Source organism: Osmia lignaria, chromosome 15 (assembly GCF_051020975.1).
Source record: "Osmia lignaria lignaria isolate PbOS001 chromosome 15, iyOsmLign1, whole genome shotgun sequence".
NCBI lineage: Eukaryota > Metazoa > Arthropoda > Insecta > Hymenoptera > Megachilidae > Osmia > Osmia lignaria.
Window position 1 is genome coordinate 12,579,015 of NC_135046.1, and position 20,291 is coordinate 12,599,305.

Below are 20,291 nucleotides of genomic sequence, written 5' to 3' on the forward strand. Positions count from 1 at the left end.
ATTACAGGATATTACGTGGAGAGGCGTGAACGCGGTGGCGAATGGTTGAAAGTTAACAACTATCCAACTCCAAATACAACCTTTACCGTGCAAGACCTTCACGAAGGATCGAAATACGAATTCCGAGTGATTGCTGTTAACGAAGCAGGACCTGGTAAACCTAGCAAGCCTACCGAACCGATCACTGCTGGGCATCAACGTCGTAAGTAGAACGAAACAAGTACCTAAGTGCTTTAACAGATCGATTAACTAACGTTTACGATACGATGTTTCATCAGTACGTCCTGATGCTCCCGAGCCACCGAAACCTGACAGAATAACGAAGGATTCCGTGACGCTTAGCTGGCGTCCACCGCGCAACGACGGTGGTGCCAAGATCAGAGGATACATAATCCAGAAGAAGACAAGAGCTCAGGACGAATGGGACGACGTAAACGGTGCATTGATACCAACGAACGTTTACACGGTCCCGAAACTGACCGAAGGCGAAGAGTATCTGTTCAGGGTGATCGCGGTGAACGATGTCGGCAAGAGCGATCCGAGTCGCGCGAGCAATCCGATCGTTATCGAGGAACAACCCAACAAACCCGTCATGGATCTTGGTGGAGTTCGCGATATCACCGTTCGTGCAGGCGAAGACTTCTCTATTCACGTGCCATACATCGGTTTTCCGAAACCAACTGCCACCTGGTTCGCTAACGACGTTATCAAAGATGAAACCGACTCACGAGTACACCAACAGTTGGGTGATGACTATGCTAGGTATCTATTGAAACGTTGCTTTTCTAAACGGATAAAGAACTGTAGACTATTAAATTCTTTTGATTACAGCTTGGTGGTGAAGAATTCGAAGCGTTCGGATGGCGGTCAGTACCGTCTGCAGCTACGCAATTCTTCCGGCTTCGACACGGCCACTGTGAACGTTAAAGTTCTCGATCGTCCAAATCCTCCCGTGAATCTCCATGCCGACGAATTTGGCGGAGACGCTCTTACTCTCTTCTGGAATCCACCGAAAGACAACGGTGGCGCCGATATTACCAACTACGTGGTCGAGAAACGAGAACCAAAAGGAACGTGGTCGAAGGTTAGCAGCTACATCACAACACCGTTCGTCCGAGTAAGGAACCTGATGGTGGGAAGCATGTACGAATTCCGGGTGATGGCTGAGAATCAATACGGCACCTCGGATCCTGTTACGACGATGGATCCGATCAAGGCTAGACATCCGTTCGATCCACCTGGAGCACCTGGAACTCCAAGAGGCGTCGAAACTACCGAAGACAGCATCACGATTACCTGGACCAAGCCTCGTCACGATGGAGGCTCTCCTATTCTTGGATACGTTATCGAGAAACGACTTCTGAGCGAGGACAAATGGGTGAAAGCCACCCCGTCTCTCGTTCACGAGACTACTTATAGGTAAGTGGTTAATTTAAGAAGAATTTTTCACGCGAATACACAACGCTGTTTGAATTTATACAGAGTGACTGGATTGATCGAAAATCACGATTACGAGTTCCGCGTAGCAGCTGAAAATGCAGCTGGCCGTGGACCATGGAGCTCCAATTCCGACGTGATCAGAGCCAGTGCACCGCCTTGTAAGTATTCCTCGAGAAACGATTTCAAAGAGCTACGATCGATCGTCGGCGATTACGTCTCGAATGAAATTCGTTCCAGTCCCACCAAAGATCACGTCCGATCTGAGCATTCGCGATATGACGGTGATTGCCGGAGAACCGTTCACGATAACGGTACCATACACGGCAAATCCAAAACCAAGACCAAGCTGGTCCATCAACGGCGAAGAAGTCCTTACCGGAGATAGGATCAAATTTGATACCACGGACGTCGCCTCGCAATTCATCAATAAGAAAGCCAAGAGATCCGACACGGGAACTTACACGATTTATCTGACGAACACCGTTGGCACAGACTCTGCTTCCTGCAAGGTTCTCGTTGTCGGTAAGCATATTTCTTCCAACTAGCCATGTAGATTTAATTCGTTATACTTGAAATCAATCGAACTTTTTTATTCTGTTCGCAGACAAACCATCACCGCCGCAAGCACCTCTCGATATATCCGACATCACTCCCGAAACCTGCACGTTGTCTTGGAAACCACCGTTCGACGATGGTGGTTCACCTGTCACGAATTACGTTGTCGAGAAATTGGATCCGGCTGGCGTAAGTTTATACAATTTATAAATTACACAAACCTCGAGATAAGGATAAGAAATTGATGTTAAATGTCACGAATGGTTCTAGTATTGGGTAAAACTGAGCAGTTTCGTGAGGAACACTCACTATGACGTGATCGGTCTGGAACCGAATCGCACGTACAACTTCCGTGTTCGCGCGGAGAACCAGTACGGAATATCGGATCCGTTACAAGCCGACGAACCGATCACCGCCAAATTCCCATTCACGGTGCCCGAACCACCTGGACAACCGCGCGTTATCGATTGGGACACGTCGAACGCGACAGTTGTATGGACTCGACCCATATCCGACGGTGGATCTCGTATTCAGGTACGTACTTTGCTGTCTCGATACCATTCCCGTAGCAAACAACCAATTTATTTCTTCTTCAGGGTTACAAGATCGAATTCCGCGATCCTGCCGACGATGCTCAATGGCGAGTGGCAAACGACTACCTGGTCAAAGATACAACTTATATCTGTTACAATCTCTTGAGTGGTCACGAGTACGAGTTTAGAATAAGAGCAAAGAACGCTGCCGGCTTTAGCAAGCCTAGTCCACCTTCGGCACCGTTCAAATTGAAGAGCAAGTTCAACGTACCTTCGCCTCCAGGTACACCACAGGTAGTTAAAGTTGGCAAGAACTACGTTGACCTGAAATGGGAGGCTCCGGTATCGGACGGTGGCAGCCGCATCACTGGTTACATAATCGAGAAGCGCGAAGTCGGAAGCGCTCTTTGGGCAAAGTGCAACGAGTACAACGTGACCGATACCGAGTACACCGTTTTGCATCTGATCGAGCGCGGCGACTACGAGTTCCGTATATTTGCGGTGAACGCTGCGGGAAGATCCGAGCCGAGCTCTTGCACCACACCCGTCAAGATCTGCGAGGTCGAAGGTGGGGAGAAACCAGAATTTGTCAGGACTCTGCCGATCAGTCAACACACACCGCTCGGAAAGATGCTGGTACTCGAATGCGAAGCTACCGGAAAGCCTTTGCCAACCGCCAGGTTAGTATTCGCGAAATCCTATCTTATTTTCCGATTACAATCAAATTTCTACAATCTTTACGCTCAATTAGGTGGCTGAAGAACGGCAGAGAGATCACGATCGGTGGTCGTTTCCGAACAGAAGCGTTCGACGGTATCTACAGGTTGATTATATCAGAAGTATGGGACGCGGACGCTGGCGATTACAGTTGTCAAGTATCGAATCCGCTCGGTATAGCTACGACAACGTGTTGGTTGAAGATCGGTACTCCGCCTCGCATCGAGCGCATGCCGGATGACTTGTACCTAGCCGAGGGAGATAACACCAAGATCAAGATCTATTACAGCGGCGATCAACCGATGGACGTTACTTTGAAAAAAGACGGGCACAAAGTGGTCGAAACGGGTCATCTCAAGTACACGGTGTTCGACGAGTATCTGATCATCTTTATAAAGGATATTCTAAAGGAGGACGCTGGCGTTTACGATCTGTCAATATCGAACGACAGCGGTAGCGTGAGCGGTTCCTTCAACGTCTACATCACCGGTCTACCCGGACCGCCAACAGGACCTCTCGACGTCTCGGACATTAATAAACACACTTGCACGCTTTCCTGGCATCCACCGAAATTCGACGGCGGTTTACGCGTTACTCACTACGTGGTTGAACGTCGCGACGTCAGCCTCACACACTGGATCATCGTCTCCTCTTTCTGCAAGGACACCACCTTCATGGTGCAAGGTCTGACGGAAGGACAGGAGTACCTCTTCCGCGTAATGGCGGTGAACGACAACGGAATGGGACCTCCGCTCGAGGGTACCAATCCGATCAAAGCCAAGGCACCGTTCGATCCTCCGGGTCCACCGGGAACCCCAAAGGTGATCGAAGTCGGTGGAGACTTTGTGAACCTTTCGTGGGAGAAGCCAGAGACGGACGGCGGTTCGAAGATCCAAGGATACTGGATCGACAAACGAGAAGCCGGCAGTCAAACCTGGCAACGCGTCAACATCGTTATCTGCCTGCCGACTCAGATCAATATCAGCAACCTAATCGAAGGAAGGCAGTACGAGTTCCGCGTGTTCGCACAGAACGCCGCTGGTCTCGGTCCAGAATCGAAAGCTTCGACCTCGGTGAAGATCACCGATCCTCAAGCGGCCAAACCACCGGAAGTCATTCAACCGTTGCACAAAGTCAACTGCGTGCAATATCACAACGCGCAATTCCAATGCAAGATCATCGGTACACCGAAACCGACTATCACCTGGTTCAAGGGAGCACGCGAGATCGTCAGCGGTTCCCGATACAATATATATTCGGAGGGCGACGTGCACTATCTGATAATCCACGACGTCTTCGGCGAAGACGCGGACGAGTACTTCTGCCGAGCGGTGAACAAGTGTGGCGTGAAATCAACCAAAGGCGAATTGTTGATCAAGACACCGCCGAAACTGAACGTACCGCCTCGTTTCCGAGACACAGCATTCTTCGACAAGGGCGTCAACGTCGTGATCAAGATTCCGTTCACCGGTTACCCAAAACCAAAGATCAGCTGGGTCAGAGAAGGCGAGGTGATCGAATCCGGGGGACACTACACCGTCGAGGTGAAAGAGAGACACGCGGTCCTCACCATCATAGACGGCAGTCGAATCGATTCAGGTCCTTATCGCATCACCGCCGAAAACGATCTAGGCCAAGACACGGCCATCATCAAGATTCAGATCAGCGATCGTCCAGACCCGCCCAGATTCCCACAGGTGGACAACATTGGCCACGACTCGTTGGCCCTCAGCTGGAAACCACCGGTCTGGGACGGCGGCAGCAACATCACCAATTATCTGGTCGAGAAGCGAGAACATCCGATGACCAGCTGGATCCGAGTCGGAAATACCAGATTCTGCACGATGGCGGTTACCGGGCTCAGCCCTGGCCATCAATACGACTTCAGAATTTCCGCGGAGAACATTTACGGCCGATCGGACCCGAGCGAAGTAACGCCTCTGATCACCACCAAGGGTACCGTCAAGAGGGAGTTCAAGAAGAAGGAATACCCGGTGGACGAGTCCGGCAAGAAGATTCGCGGACGAAGCGACGAGAAACCACGGGACTACGACCAATTCGTGTTTGATGTTTACAGCAAGTACGTGCCGCAGCCGGTTGAAATCAAACACATCTCGGTCTACGATAGATACGACATTCTCGAGGAGATTGGAACCGGCGCGTTCGGCGTGGTTCACCGTTGTCGCGAACGAGCCACCGGTAACATCTTTGCCGCCAAATTTATCCCCGTATCCCACGCGATGGAGAAGGAACTGATCAGGAAGGAAATCGATATAATGAATCAGTTGCATCATCCGAAACTGATCAATCTTCACGACGCATTCGAGGACGACGACGAAATGGTGTTGATATTCGAATTGTGAGTATCAACGTTGATTTTTCATCTCGCTCTCTCTTAAATCTTAACTCTTTCTTCCTTTTAGCTTATCCGGCGGTGAACTGTTCGAGAGAATCACGGCGGAAGGTTATACCATGTCGGAAGCCGAAGTGATCAACTACATGAGACAGATTTGCGAGGCTGTAAAACATATGCACGAAAAGAACATCATACATCTAGGTAAATATGATTCTTCTTTTCGTTTTCTGCCCTTTTCTATCTTTTCATCGATCTTACCATTTTATTATCGTTATCTACCTTTCAGACATCAAGCCCGAAAACATCATGTGCCAGACCCGAAACAGTACCAACGTGAAATTAATTGACTTTGGTTTGGCCACGAAACTCGACCCGAACGAGGTTGTTAAGATCAGCACCGGTACGGCAGAATTTGCTGCACCTGAAATCGTTGAACGCGAACCAGTCGGCTTCTACACGGACATGTGGGCTTGCGGTGTACTAGCCTACGTTTTGTAAGCAAAACTTTCCTTTCGCTTTATCGAACGCGATCTGCCTAGGAGGCTCGTTATGACCAAGAGTCAATTGCATCGATTTCACAGGTTGAGCGGTCTGTCGCCGTTTGCCGGAGACAACGACATCGAAACTCTGAAGAACGTTAAAGCCTGCGACTGGGACTTTGACGAAGAGGCATTCCGCGACGTGTCCGAAGAAGGCAAGGACTTTATCAGGCGGCTGCTCGTCAAGAACAAAGAGTACGTTCTAATCATGAATCTTCTGTATAAATCGTGAATGCTCTTTTTAAAATGAAATTTTACAAAAACGTTACGTTGATTGCGAAGGAAACGTATGACCGCTCACGAGTGTCTCCTGCATCCATGGTTAACCGGTGATCACAGTAATCGTACGACTCCGATCTCGAGCAGTCGATACCTCAGATTCAGGGACAGACTGCGAGCCAAGTACGAGAATTGGGACAAATACGTGCTTCCTATCGGCCGATTAGCCGAATACTCTTCGTTGAGGAAATTGTTGATCGAGAAATACAAGATATACGATTCCTGTTTCGGTAAGGGACAAAGTTACCTTGCTGATAAATAACGTCTTCTCGTCCACTTTTAATAATAATCGTTCCCTTCGTTTGCAGATCGACGACAAGCAGCGCCAAGGTTTGTCATCAAACCTACCAGCGCGTTCGCGTACGAGGGACAGAGCGTGAAATTCACTTGCCGCGTGATCGCGATCGCCGCTCCGACCCTTACGTGGTTCCACAACAACCAGGAACTACGACAATCTGTCAAATTTATGAAACGATACCACGGCGACGACTACACCTTCATCATCAACCGAGTGAAACTAGAGGACAGAGGAGAATACGTGATCAGAGCGGAGAATCATTATGGTTACAGAGAAGAAGTCGTTTTCCTGAACGTGCAACGTACGTATCAACTTTACTGAATTACTTACTAATCACTGTTCGCAAGGATAGACGATAATAATCAATGAAAATTTTCAGCGCTGCCTATTCAGATCCCGAAATACAGGCCAGAACTGCATCCAGTCCGAAGGAGAGAACCGCTTGGCTACAACGTTTGGATGGAAACGATCGAATCGGCACCGAGCTTCACCTTCTTGCTTCGACCGCGTGTCATTCAAGTCAGACAAACGTGCAAACTTCTCTGTTGCTTGAGCGGTAATCCACCGCCGACGGTTAAATGGTACAAGGACAGAGAAGAACTCTCGAAACATCATTATGCGATGACGAACGCGGACGGTGTGGTCACGATGGAAATAATCGACTGTAAACCAGAAGACAGCGGCAAATATCGTTGCGTCGCGACGAACAAACACGGAAAGGATGAAACTAGCTGCGTGGTCATTGTCGAAGGTACGTTCGTTCTTCAAAGGATCGTTAAATATTCTTCGAAGACGATTTATACTTGACGGTAATACACGTTTCCGGCGTGTCTGACCAACACTCATGAGATATTTGTTTTGTAGGCACCGGGGAAACCGAGGAGCAAGTTAAATTAGCGCACGACCTCCTACATTCCGGAGGTAGAGCCATAGAGTGTAGCCCCCTCCTTTTCTTTTCTCCCTGTACCCTCCAACTAACGTTCTTGTTTCGCGTTCTTGTTTGTAACCCTAGTCAAGATAGTACTACTGCCTCTAGGCGCATGAATCTTAAATTGTACCCATTCGTGTACAAAGTAGAGTAGAAATAGTAGCGTGTATTTTTTACTTGTAATATCAACAAAAATTGATACCTTAAAAAACGTGGTAATTTTCTTCAGATCGAAGATTCATCGAGCAACCGTTGAAACCAGCACCACCGCCGATCATAACGGTACACAAATCCAGCGGATACAGTGGATACAGTTCCACCACCACGCAGGGTCATAATTATAATAGTTCTACCACCAAACATAATTCCACTACTTCCTCTTCGTCCTCCTATAAAGTAAGTATAAATCGATTAAAGTTTTTCATAAGGGCGATAAAAATGTACGTTAATATTGGATAAAACAATTATATTATATAATATAGGCCACAGACTCCAGTACAGACAAACGAAGCGTCAAGAAATATGGACTCGATGCCACCGGCAGCCCATCCCGCTCTAGGAGTACGACCAAAGAACTAGCTTGTAAGTGAAACGCGTTACTTGAAGTCATAAACGAAAGAAACATCATAAGCAAAAGTTGAATTTTATCTTTCAAGATCCACCCGACGACTCGATGAGACCGCCGCAGTTTACAAAAAAATTGAGCGATCTGACGATCGGTGACGGAGAACAATTGGAACTCAGCGCGAAAGTTGACGGTGATCCAGAACCACAAATTACCTGGTTAAAGAATGGCAAGGTAAACTTATGAAACTGAACTTGTATCATATTTAATGTTTTAATCAAACATCACGAAACTAAAGAACCGTGTTATTCGTTAGACGCTGAGCTCTTCAGAGATCATGAGTCTGAAATACAAAGCCGGAGTTGCCACTCTCATTATCAACGAAGTCTTCCCCGAAGACGAAGGCGAATACACTTGTCAGGCGAGTAACAGTATCGGTACTGTAACTACCTCTTGCAAGTTGACCATAAAACGTAAGTAACGAAAACAGAGGAGGAAACTAGAAAAGTGATCGAATCATCCGATCGTACGTTTCTTTTCAGCGATGACGAATGCAGCGGCAAAGAAAAAGACCGACGACAAACCTCCACAAATCGTGGACCATTTAACGAGCATGTTCGTAAAGGACGGCGAGGCCGTGATCTTGAGCTGTCGAATAATAGGCGCGAAGAAATTCGACGTGGTCTGGCTTCACAATAACAAGGAAATCAAACCTAGCAAGGACTTCCAATACAGCAACGAGGCCAACATCTATAAACTGAACATAGCCGAAATCTTCCCCGAAGATTCTGGTACTTACACCTGCGAGGCATTCAATGACGCAGGAGAGAGCTTCTCGTCGTGCACATTAAATGTACTTGGTACGTTAACGCGATCACGGAGAGAGAGATCGTTTTTCTTCAAAATATCTAAATACTCGATTCTGTCCGTAGTTCCAAACGAGGAACCGAAAAGTCCAGTTTTCACGACATTCCCAAAATCTGCAACGATAGGCGAAGGCGAATCGGTTACATTCGTATGCAAGACTGAAACCGCGCCTCTGAAAGGTAACCGATACAATTGTTTCTTACGTTATCGTAGATTTATCATTGCAACTGTCGCCCTGTTAATCAAAATCCTAACGAGTACTATGATTTTAATTATACAGTAACGTGGCTGAAAGACGGAAAAGCGCTCCCAGAGACCAGCAGCAGGTATCTCTTCAGTTCAGACGGTGACAAATCGTTCGAGTTGCGTATTAAAGCGTGCACGGCCAGCGACGTGGGTCAGTACGTTGCTCGCGCGATCGGCAAAAAGGGTGAAACCAATGCTGCTTTTGCCCTAAACGTTACAAGTGCTAACGAACTGTGAATTCACTGATTTCGTACGTGAACAAATCGCAACGCGACAAAGTTGGGTGAGATTTATTTATTTTTTACCGTTCTTTCACCCGTCTATTATCGAATAGCGTTACCATTTCTTCATCTTGATATTACTTTTCTCCTTTTAATTCATCTCTTTTCAGCATCCACAACGTTATCGAGAGAAAATCATGTAAAAATGGACTGTACAAATTTGTGACTCGCAAATGAACGCGATCATAAAGAACGTGACGCTCGTGTATAAATGAGAAATTGAAAAAACTATTGTATTTGCACTGTTCTATATGTAAATTATCCTTGGAACGCTGTACTTTCTTTTTGTGTGTTTATCATATCGCAAAAACAAAAAAATCATGTCGTTATATGGTGAAGAATATGGCCAAGAATCCAAAGCGTTAAAGAATACGGATAGCACGCGCAATCTATTACGCTAATACGAGCTTTGCTGTATACACGAATTAGCATATTTTAAGTACATACAATAATACATAACGGCAGTACGAAAGGTAAGTCGAACCAGCAATGGTTCGTTGTAGCCCGTCCCGGCAAGATAGCCAGCATCCTCGTCTATTAGAACGTTAAATAACATCTTATCCTGCCTGGACGACTATAGTACGAAATAATTGATAGTACTGCCGTAATGTACGTCCTTATTCCATGTAATCGTACGCACCGTCGTGTTATACATGTTTGAAGACTGCTTCCGTTACAAAATTTACGATAAATAGAAAATGATTCTCAAATATAAAATTGTAGTTTTGCATGTCTCCTTCCGTTATACTATTCCTACTATAATACTGTAAACGAACCTTTACAGAAATATGTCCAGTCGGAGAAGAAATCACATTCAATCTTATGAAATTCTTTACTTTAGTCTAATTTCAAAATTACACAGTATCGTATAAAGTATTCGGATCGATAATGCTAATACATCTTAATGTAGGAATAAAACAATTTTCGAAATCTTTTCTTCTCTGTGTATGGAGATGCAAATATTGATGCTTTTCATCGCGATCAGTATTCAATATTATTAAATCAAAACCACTGACACACACGTACCTTATCCGATACGAATCATCTTGATGAACAGGTACAGTATCCATGATGTTTATTACTCTATGCTCTACGCATTGCTGTAAACAATCTCCCTTCTCGCAAACCGACACCTTTGCATCAATTCTTGATAGAACCATTTCACCTAAATATTCACCTTGTAGAAAAGTATTAAATTTATTGTAAAAAAACAAATTGAGAGCATTGAAGCATTATTTTTCTGCGTGTGTATATATACATATTTACCAGTTGAAAATAATGTTCTGTCATGCGTGAGAAACGCTATACTTTGTCTAGCAGGATTTTCAATTGATATGATTTGCCAATCATTGGTTTCTATAGAATAAATGTAAATGGATGATTTTAAGAGAAACAGCTTGCCATTAAAAACACAGTGTGGCGGAACTTCGGTAAAACTTTCAGGCATTTTACTTGTACATTTTGTCCAATTACCTAAAAACTTATGCAGTGTATTTTTATGTATACATATTTACAACTTCTACAAAACTTTCAGTTTTATGAAAATATTTCTAACCAGAATGAATATGAAGAATATCAACTGTATTCAATTTCAATCTATGCTTCCCTACACCACCTGCCAAAACTAATTTATCTTTCAAAAATACAGCTACCATATGCCTTCTGGGAACAGGCAGATGTGCTTGATAATACCACTTTTTTGATAAGAGACAATAACGCCAAATAATATCATTAAATTTCCCAGTTCCCAAACCCTTTTCTCCTCCAATTGTATACATACTGAAACCTAAAATATTATTTTCAACTATTATCATTCTTTTTGTTAGAAATTAACTCAACAAAATATACCTCTACTTGCAACTTGCATTCCAATTATCTCACTACCAGAGTCTCTGTTTTTTAACTGAATGCATTTGGATAAATCATTACCATTCCAGGTATATAAAAATGCATCCTTATCGACAGACTCACACATATTATAAATAACAGTGCCATGTATGAATTTCAACTCTCTTTTATCTTTCATTTCCATAATATCTAATGTCTAAAATTAAAATATATTAAAAGATGCTATGAAAATAGTATGTAATAATATTACCCTGTGGCATTTCATCCATTCGTTTCTTATCAAATTCAGGTACTCTATGGAAGACCTTACATTAACATTTGCAATTAATTGAGTAATATTATCTTTGGTTAATTCAGTAAGCAAAGGTACAGGTAACTCTTCAAAGCGATCTAAACAGACTGACAGACAAACATCTTGTAATGTTTTTAAACTCAATTCTTGAGCCAATAACCATATATCAATGATTTTCTCTGGTAACAACCAATGTGAAATTATAACGTCTGTAACATCATCTGATAATTCATCAGCCGCAAACAATACACTCAATTGTAATAAATTTAATAATTCTATAAAGTTATGTTTTATAAATTTTATCAAAGAAACTTTTATAGAATTATACTGCGAGTATGTAGGGGCTTCGCCATCCTGAATCCATTCAACAAAATTCTAAAAACAGAAAATTTACCGTAAAGATAATATGTAAAAATCTCATTAAACTCATGCTAGTAAAAAACGTAGTAAGAACCTGTAAAGTAGAAAAGGTTATGTTATAATTAATAACATATTCCTTGTTATGAGAATCGTTAAAATTATGCGAAAATAGGGAAGCAAAGTAACAACTTTTGGATGCAAGTTTTTGCTTATCGACTTCGATATGGTTTTCATTATGAATCAATGTTATATGTCCCTCCATGATGTATCATATACCGCAGTTCACCAGAGTCCATAACTGCGAAAAGACCAGTTTTCGTTCTTTGCGCATCTCCAGTACGCATCTTCGCCCTGATTGGCGATACTCTCACTCCCATACGCTTGCGCACAGCGTCGTTGAGGCGCCTCCACGCGGTGCATCTACGCGAAAGTGCATCATTTGGGGTCTATAACAGGTAGCACGGATTTTAACTCACGTGTATCATTCTGTATTCTTTCTATTCAATCGTACTATTGTTTCAATTTCAATATTTTATCATTTTTTGATGATGTGGGTAATATAAAAAGCAGACGACGATTCTTTAGGGCCACCTGAACAAATTCCTCAAATTTCTTTGCAATCTCTCGCCACCAGTGGGCGCTTTTGACACAGAGGCGCCATTATAACCGAGAATACATACATTCTGAAGTCGGGAGTGGTTATACTAAAATTTTTGTGATAGTGCCATCTAGAAACAATCGTAGAGTAATATTCATGCAATCCACTGGATTTTTCTAGATTCCTCTCTACATTTAACTTATATCACGCTTGCGCGAATTCTACTTGTTGCACCGCAACACGTCTCGTGGTCAGCATTTTTCCGAAGCTTTCTTAAAAGCCCATTAAAGTTGTAGTAAATCGTTATATTCAATTCGTGAAAAAATGGCAAACTACCATAAACCGGAATCGAAAACCATTCAAGAATTAAAAGACATCGCAACAAAGTTGAGAATTCATTCAATCAATGCCACACAAGCCAGCAAATCCGGGTACGTGCAATAATATAATTTTATAATTGTAATTCAATAAGTTATTAAATATCTTTTCTTCGGATGAACAGATATCGATATTTACTGTATTTAATTATGCTATCACATGCTACGTTTTTGGAATAAATATCAAATATTAGAAAAATCGCGCGCGAAAGTTATTCCGATGAATGCGGCACGAAATTTACTTGCTTTATTTTGTAGATACAATAATTCGGCCGTAATTAGCTGCAACAATAACCGATTACGTTATACATTGACTTTCCTTATTTTTCTTTTCTCTGTAGACATCGTGATTTTAGAAATTTTTGAATCGCACGATGTTAATTCGGATTTAGAAAGTTTACCTAGCGATGTAAGACTACTTACATTTTTAGCCGCTTACATCGTAATACACAGTTCAAGGTAATGTTATAATTGCGGTTCTTATTTATGCATTTAACAGCAAACAGAATAATATTTATATAACATTGAAAATTTTGTTTTATTGAAATAGTTCCTTATCATTAGTGTTTATTAATCAGTACCTAAAGAAAGGGTTATCGCGCGTGTGCATAGATATTCCATCCATCCTAACCTGGAAAATTGTAGATTCGTAATATGTGTTAAATATGCAAGATTTTCCAATAAATTAAAAACAATACTCGCCTAAATGTACATTTCGTTAATAAATTTCGAAATATTCCGACCGTGAATTGTACTCTATGTATAATTAATAAAAATGATGATTTAGGTATATGCATAAGGCATATATTGTTACGGGATTAACAGTGTAACAATTTCCAAAAATGTTTAAAAAAAAATAATGCTGCACCGGTTCTCAAAACAGGCTTATACATGAATTTCTTTCTATAGATTTTGCACACAGCAATAGTGCGTCCAACACGTGCATATTAGGGTAAAGCACGTTAGTGACGATGAGTCGTTATATAACGCGCGTACGATGAGACTGAATAATCGAGAATATATCAAGGTTGACATGTTTCACGAAATTATCATTCATGATTTTTTGACCCCGAATGTGACAAAAACGAAATGAGTTAGTTACATATTTTGAGAATAAAAATTTTCTTTCTGAATAGCGCGGTAAAAATATTCTCATTACGACGCGCATCCCTTCCGGTTTATCCTATGTCCTATGGTATAGATTTAGAAGAAAGAAACATTATTTAAATCGAATTTAAATTTTAAACGCAAAAGAAATTATATTAGTTATGTTCTTGATAGTAACCAAAATATATATGTATAGTGTGATAATTTAAAAATAATTCTGCTAAAGGGATCCGGCAATTCCGAAACGCGTTATGAAATTGTTGCTGATAAAGTATCCATTATCTAACTAAGCGTGTAAACGCACACTTTTTTATTTGCACATTATGACCTATAGAAATGGTAAGTGGTGATATGTAGTGGTAGTATGTATCGGGAATAAGACCGGTAGGTTTCCACACGTATGAAACGTGAACACGTTGATTTTGAAATGTATTGTACACCGTCATGAAGACCGTAGAGAGGGGAGGTCCAGGGCGCAGTTACTCGTGGAAGGTTCAATCCCTCAGTTGTTATTGAACGCTTGTCGCGAAACGGTTTTTGGAAAGGTGTTTTCATAGTACAGAATGGTGCGCGATACGAACATGGAAAAACTTCAAGACCTTGCGACCAGGCTTCGTATTGAATGTATTCAAGCTACCGAAGCATCGAAAAGCGGGTACGATATAAGGGAAAAGTCTTGGGAATATTTAACAACATCTAAATATTTATTTTTTGCATTATTTTCATTTTAGGAATACACTATCATCTTTCGAACTATGTTCCAACTATTGACACGTTAAATTTTTTTTTGCCTACACTTCAACGGATCTCTTTGAAATATTTCAACTGGAAGAATTTGATAATATATTAAAATATTAGAATCAACGTTAATCGACTGTTAAGAATTTATATAAATTCTTTTTTTGAATCATTAAGTATAAATATTTATCGGCGGTGATATGTTCAAATTCATGATCAAATATGGTAATTTATGCGATCAGGAGATACATGATTTGAATCGCATTAATTATTCGGTAACGAGTAAATGATATAAGAAACAAATATAAACGAAAATAAAATAAAAATTATACATATACTTCTATCACTACAGTCAAATAATCTTTCAGTGTAATTAATTAATATTTCTCTAAAAAATTTATTTTCACGGTAAAAATTGCATTAGAAATTATGTAATTATGATTTTGGCTATTCTCGACTTTCGATATCGGACAATCGTATGATCGAGATTAGTGACTTTGTGACCTCTAAAAGATAACACTTCGATTATGATGAATATTATGAAACACACATATACATATAATACCTAGAATCACGCGATTCTTATTGTGTTATCCAATTTTTTATATTTCCAAATTATTTAATTAATTTCAATGAAAAAAAAATGTATGCTTGATTTTTAGACATCCAACATCATGTTCGTCCATGGCAGAAATTATGTCTGTTTTATTTTTCCACACGATGCGTTACAAGGTATCGGCGCCACGTGATCCAAGCAGCGACAGATTTGTCCTGAGCAAAGGTCATGCGGCTCCTATCCTTTATGCGGGTAATTTTTTAAATATTCATATATTAAACGCTTTCATCAGGAATCGTCGTAACGCTGAAATTTTTGTTTTTATATTTATAGCATGGGCTGAAGCAGGTCTTTTCTCACCAAATGAATTATTAAATTTGAGAAAGCTTGACAGCGATTTAGAAGGACACCCGACTCCAAGACTGAACTTTGTTGATGTTGGAACTGGTTCCTTAGGTCAGGGTTTGTCAGTTGCTGCAGGAATGGCCTATGTAGGAAAAAATTTTGACAAAGCTAATTACCGGTATATAAATATTTAATGTTTATTATTTATTTTTTAAATTTGCTTTCACAAGTAAAATTCTCATTTGTTTTTATTATAATTTAGAGTGTACTGCCTTATCGGTGATGGAGAAGCAGCTGAAGGTTCAATATGGGAAGCACTGCACTTTTCATCTTACTATAAGTTAGATAATCTTTGTGCAATTTTCGATATAAACCGTTTAGGTCAAAGTGAACCAACATCTCTTCAGCATAATATGGAAGTATACCGCAAAAGATTGGAAGCTTTCGGTTTTAATGCGCTAGTTGTTGATGGTCATGATGTTGAAGAATTAGCCAAAGTATGTTTGTGCATGTGCAAATATAAACTGGCTGTAAATGTAGAAAATTTACAATAAAATTTTGTTTACTAGGCCTTCCATGAAGCACAGAACACAAAAGGACGTCCTACTGCTATTCTAGCAAAAACATTCAAAGGAAAGTATTTCCCGAATATTGAAGATTTAGAAAACTGGCATGGAAAACCGCTTGGCAATAAAGCAAATGAAGTGATTCAAGTAAGAACAAGAACACATATACCATAAAATAATGAATTATGTTTTAAAAACTATAATATACCACGTTTAATTACAGCACTTAACTGGAATGTTGAAAAATTCTGGTCCTCTAGGATTGCATCCCCAAAAACCATTGGTTGATGATGCTCCAGTAGTAGATATTAAAAATATCAAATTAGCGACCCCACCAAGTTATAAATTAGGAGAACAAGTAGCTACTAGAGTGGCTTATGGTACTGCTTTAGCCAAGGTTTGCACATGTTTTTCTTTTATTCCAGTGACTAACGATAAGTATCGAATAACGATAATCGTTTTCACATTCTTTGTTTTATCTTGTTTCAGCTGGCCAAAAGTAATCCTCGCGTAGTTGCTTTGGATGGTGACACGAAAAATTCTACGTACGCCGAAAAAATTAAGGTCGTTGATCCAGCTAGATTTATCGAGGGTTTTATTGCTGAACAAAACGTTGTAGGAGTTGCAATTGGTGCAGCATGCAGAGACCGAACTGTTGCGTTTGTATCGGCATTTGCGACCTTCTTTACTCGTGCCTTTGACCAGGTAAAATAAAGCATCTTATGGACAGAAAAAGGGAAACCGAATAAATTCTTTTAAATATTATTTTTAAATTTTACAGATTCGTATGGGTGCTATTTCGCAAACAAATGTTAATTTCGTTGGATCTCATTGCGGTGTTTCCATCGGAGAAGACGGTCCATCGCAGATGGGTCTGGAGGATGTAGCCATGTTCCGTACGATTCCCGGTTCTACCGTGTTTTACCCAAGCGATGCCGTTTCAACAGAGCGTGCTATCGAATTAGCAGCTAATACCAAAGGCATTTGTTTCGTAAGAACCTCTCGTCCTGCTACAGCAGTTCTGTACAAGAACGATGAGGTCTTTGCCGTTGGCAAGGGTAAGGTGGTTAAGTCTTCCCCCAAAGATCAAGTTCTCGTGATTGGAGCTGGAGTAACCTTGTACGAGGCACTCAAAGCTGCCGAAGAATTGTCTAAAGTAGGAGTACACGTACGAGTGATCGATCCATTTACTATTAAGCCACTTGATTCTCAACTAATTATAAAGAACGCTAAAGAAGTTGGAGGACGAGTGATTACCGTTGAAGATCATTATCCAGAAGGTGGCCTGGGGGAAGCAGTTCTTTCAGCAGTGGCTTTAGAAAAAAATATTGTAGTTAAGAAGTTAGCTGTACCGGAAGTACCACGCTCTGGTCCCCCGACTGCATTATTGGATAAATATGGAATCAGCGCACAGAAAGTTGTTGTTGCTGTTCAGGAAGTTTTAAAGTTGTAAATTTACCAGATACATAAAATTACGGGTATCGTAATAATGAGAACCGACTTATACACAGAACGTACTGCCATATCAGAATATACACAGAATACAATTATTTTTATGATACAAATTCAAGAAAAAACTTATTCATTCCAGGTTGTTTTTATACATTCAATGTGTGCATAAATATAAAAAATTTGGTTTGCATTTATATGTCTACATAGATAGAAAGGTGTAATGAAAACATATATTTATACATATATGTTTTAAAGAGAGAACGAAGTTTTGTACACGAAGATCTAATTTTGTATGAATATTTGATGCGCGTACTATTTGTAGATACGAAATGTTTTTGAAACTACCGTGTTAAGGAGAAATAGATACATTTGGAAAAATAATTTTGGATGAACTTTATCCGTACCTACCTCAAGCTCACAAGCATACATAATATTAATATTGTTAAACGTTAAGTTTGTGTATTACAGAAAAATTGAATGGAAATAAAAGAAGATTAAAATTTGCGCGCAAAATATTAACGATGAGGGAGGAAGTTGGAGCTTTGAAGAACTAACATAGTAAAAAAAATAAGAACTAGAAGAATCCCTAGATTTTCAGACCAGTCACTGTGAGAATGAAGTTTTGATTGGTCGAGAGACTAGTGTAGCTGTATATAGAGAGTGGAAGTTAGAGAAAGATAGAAAAGGAGAACAGACAGCAGCGCCACATTCCCCTGTTAAACAAGAAACGTCAACCATTTCCCGTTCTTCGCTCCGGTGTCTGGTTTGCTGTTCGGTATCCAAATATCCAGGCTGGCACGGTTAAATTTGTATATGTATGCGTGCGCACAAGTATCTCTCTTGATCGTGATTGTGTAGGTAATAGTAGTTGATCCGACGGCCATTGCGTATACGTACTGGAGCGGTGGCACGTGTATGTGTGTGTGCAAGGTATACACGCGTGTGCGTTTTCCGTTCCGCGATTCGCGTTCGCGTATCCCGAAAAGATGGCCGCCATGAAAGCGTACGGTGGTGATGTTGACGTCGTTCATAGCAAGGCCGCGTTACGTGTTCGAAAAGCGTGAAAGGAACGCGATCATTCGAATGTTTCCACGGTTCTCGTGGTGCGCTAATACGAGAACACGATACAACAAGAAAGTTGTTGGTAATTCGAGACGCGAGTGCGGTATTCGCAGGATCCCTCTTGTAGTGCTCGACGAAAACGACGATCGGGAGAGAGGAGATAGAAGAGAGGGAGAGCAAGCAAGGAACGTGTTCAGTACGGGGTTAAAGGGAATCATATGTGACAGAGAAAGAAATGGACGAATTATTTATCAAAGAGCAGAGGTAAGAAGGAAGGAAAGAAGAAAAGCCAGGGAGCGCGTGGAGAATACAACAGGGTGATACGGAAGCGAGTGATTGATAGAATCGTGGGTGGTGTGTGGTGCCGCGAGTAAAACAAATGCGTGCGCGTCGTATCCGAACAAGCTTCTCTCTTGCCAACAATATTCCGATTAGTCTGGTTTTCGCATTTCCTAGAAGTTGCGTTTTATGCGTGACTCGAAACTTTGTGTCAACGAGGGACGGCCATATTAATCCGTAGCCCCCGCCGTCACACATATTCGAAGAATCTTACCTCCTCGAGGTGGTGCCTCTAGTTTTACGATCTTGGTCACTTTTTTAGTGTGTACCCGGTGTTGCATCGTGTCTTTATCCTGTGTGTCGTGCCGTACCGTATCGTATCGTATCGTATCGTGTCGTGTCGTGTCGTATCATATCGTATCGTATCGTGTCGTCTCGTGTCGTGTCGTTTCGTGTCGTGCCGTGCCTTGCTGTACCGTATTGTGCCGTATGTATGATGTGATTCTCAATCACTTGGATGTACGCGTAACATAGTCTTTAGATTTTTCCGGATGACGGTGCGTGTACGTAGTACGTGAACAGCGGCATTTGTGTGTACCAGCAACATAAACGACCGTCACTATACGAGTTCTATGCCGCCTGATGTTCGTGCATCGCACCGAGCAACTTACCGGTTCTCCACCATCGTGTCTACCCACTTTGCCAGCAGTACCACCCTTCCTAGACTCTGTACTACCCACAGAGTAAGTACACTACCTATATTTTTTCTTATATTTTTCATGTTTATATTTCTTTATTTAGCTTAAATAATACACTAAGCAAATATATATTTAGTTCTACGATACTATCATATGTTTTAAATGAGAAAATAATAGTAATTGGTGAAAGGTTCTGTCTTTAGCGAAGATACATATTAATATGTACTTCTTGCGATGATTCATTGGTAACTTATTTTCAGAAATGATAGTTGTATAAAGCATCAAAATCTTTATTGGTTTTAGAGTATTCGCTTGTTTTGTCACATGTTGTTTGTTGATCGTATACTTAAGAAAAATAAGTAGAACCTGGCTATAAATAAAAGTATCCCTTAGAACATTTTTCTGTCAT

The 20,291-nt window shown here is 41.3% G+C and overlaps 4 protein-coding genes across 56 annotated transcripts in view; 3 read left to right on the top strand and 1 right to left on the bottom strand.

The window, feature by feature from the left end:
- The window catches only part of bent (projectin protein bent), a 59,208-nt gene extending 48,887 nt beyond the window's left edge, over positions 1-10,321 (top strand). For 42 of the 43 annotated variants that reach the window (XM_076692508.1, XM_034332943.2, XM_076692509.1 and 39 more), the window contains 24 exons: positions 8-202; positions 279-762; positions 832-1,419; positions 1,483-1,598; positions 1,678-1,962; positions 2,045-2,184; positions 2,266-2,529; positions 2,592-3,208; positions 3,280-5,604; positions 5,669-5,802; positions 5,888-6,095; positions 6,183-6,335; positions 6,423-6,649; positions 6,728-7,018; positions 7,097-7,468; positions 7,582-7,638; positions 7,875-8,041; positions 8,128-8,227; positions 8,302-8,444; positions 8,527-8,683; positions 8,753-9,070; positions 9,143-9,256; positions 9,358-9,606; positions 9,715-10,321. In XM_076692508.1, coding sequence (XP_076548623.1) covers positions 8-202; positions 279-762; positions 832-1,419; positions 1,483-1,598; positions 1,678-1,962; positions 2,045-2,184; positions 2,266-2,529; positions 2,592-3,208; positions 3,280-5,604; positions 5,669-5,802; positions 5,888-6,095; positions 6,183-6,335; positions 6,423-6,649; positions 6,728-7,018; positions 7,097-7,468; positions 7,582-7,638; positions 7,875-8,041; positions 8,128-8,227; positions 8,302-8,444; positions 8,527-8,683; positions 8,753-9,070; positions 9,143-9,256; positions 9,358-9,560 — 7,658 coding nt within the window. In that variant the 3' untranslated portion in view covers positions 9,561-9,606; positions 9,715-10,321. The remainder of the gene's footprint in view (positions 1-7; positions 203-278; positions 763-831; positions 1,420-1,482; positions 1,599-1,677; positions 1,963-2,044; positions 2,185-2,265; positions 2,530-2,591; positions 3,209-3,279; positions 5,605-5,668; positions 5,803-5,887; positions 6,096-6,182; positions 6,336-6,422; positions 6,650-6,727; positions 7,019-7,096; positions 7,469-7,581; positions 7,639-7,874; positions 8,042-8,127; positions 8,228-8,301; positions 8,445-8,526; positions 8,684-8,752; positions 9,071-9,142; positions 9,257-9,357; positions 9,607-9,714) is intronic. The other variant, XM_034332952.2, reaches the window with a different exon arrangement.
- The window catches only part of LOC117608226 (uncharacterized), a 36,862-nt gene extending 24,352 nt beyond the window's left edge, over positions 1-12,510 (bottom strand). The window contains exons 1-6 of one of the 3 annotated variants that reach the window (XM_034333018.2): positions 12,199-12,510; positions 11,703-12,119; positions 11,453-11,648; positions 11,160-11,390; positions 10,871-11,077; positions 10,631-10,781 (exon numbers count right to left, since the gene is read on the bottom strand). In XM_034333018.2, the coding sequence (XP_034188909.2) occupies positions 10,631-10,781; positions 10,871-11,077; positions 11,160-11,390; positions 11,453-11,648; positions 11,703-12,119; positions 12,199-12,366 (1,370 nt within the window). In that variant the 5' untranslated portion in view covers positions 12,367-12,510. Of the gene's footprint in view, positions 1-10,343; positions 10,782-10,870; positions 11,078-11,159; positions 11,391-11,452; positions 11,649-11,702; positions 12,120-12,198 lie in introns of those variants that run through there. The other 2 variants (XM_034333017.2, XM_034333019.2) reach the window with 2 other exon arrangements.
- A 369-nt stretch (positions 12,511-12,879) lies between these two features.
- On the top strand, positions 12,880-18,345 carry LOC117608222 (transketolase-like protein 2). 2 transcript variants are annotated; one of them, XM_034333011.2, is made up of 8 exons: positions 12,880-13,133; positions 15,587-15,732; positions 15,814-16,003; positions 16,088-16,322; positions 16,395-16,538; positions 16,615-16,788; positions 16,881-17,096; positions 17,173-18,345. In XM_034333011.2, exons 1-8 carry the CDS (start codon positions 13,027-13,029, stop codon positions 17,842-17,844), a joined length of 1,884 nt encoding a protein of 627 aa, XP_034188902.2. In that variant the 5' UTR covers positions 12,880-13,026; the 3' UTR covers positions 17,845-18,345. The 2 variants fall into 2 exon arrangements, with proteins under 2 accessions (XP_034188902.2, XP_034188904.2); XM_034333013.2 differs by lacking the exon at positions 12,880-13,133 and adding an exon at positions 14,492-14,841.
- Positions 18,346-18,555: 210 nt separating this feature from the next.
- LOC117608219 (uncharacterized) overlaps positions 18,556-20,291 on the top strand; it is a 29,513-nt gene continuing 27,777 nt past the window's right edge. For all 8 annotated transcript variants that reach the window (XR_004582307.2, XM_034332994.2, XM_034332993.2 and 5 more), the window contains exon 1: positions 18,556-19,927. The gene's annotated coding sequence lies outside the window, so the exon portion shown is untranslated. The remainder of the gene's footprint in view (positions 19,928-20,291) is intronic.

Bases quoted from the DNA above. Each gene is read 5' to 3' on its own strand.
- LOC117608222 (XM_034333011.2), top strand. From the start codon at position 13,027: ATGGCAAACTACCATAAACCGGAATCGAAAACCATTCAAGAATTAAAA. The intron at 13,134-15,586 runs GTACGTGCAATA...CTTGATTTTTAG, and splicing joins ACACAAGCCAGCAAATCCGG to ACATCCAACATCATGTTCGT. The intron at 15,733-15,813 runs GTAATTTTTTAA...TTATATTTATAG, and splicing joins GGCTCCTATCCTTTATGCGG to CATGGGCTGAAGCAGGTCTT.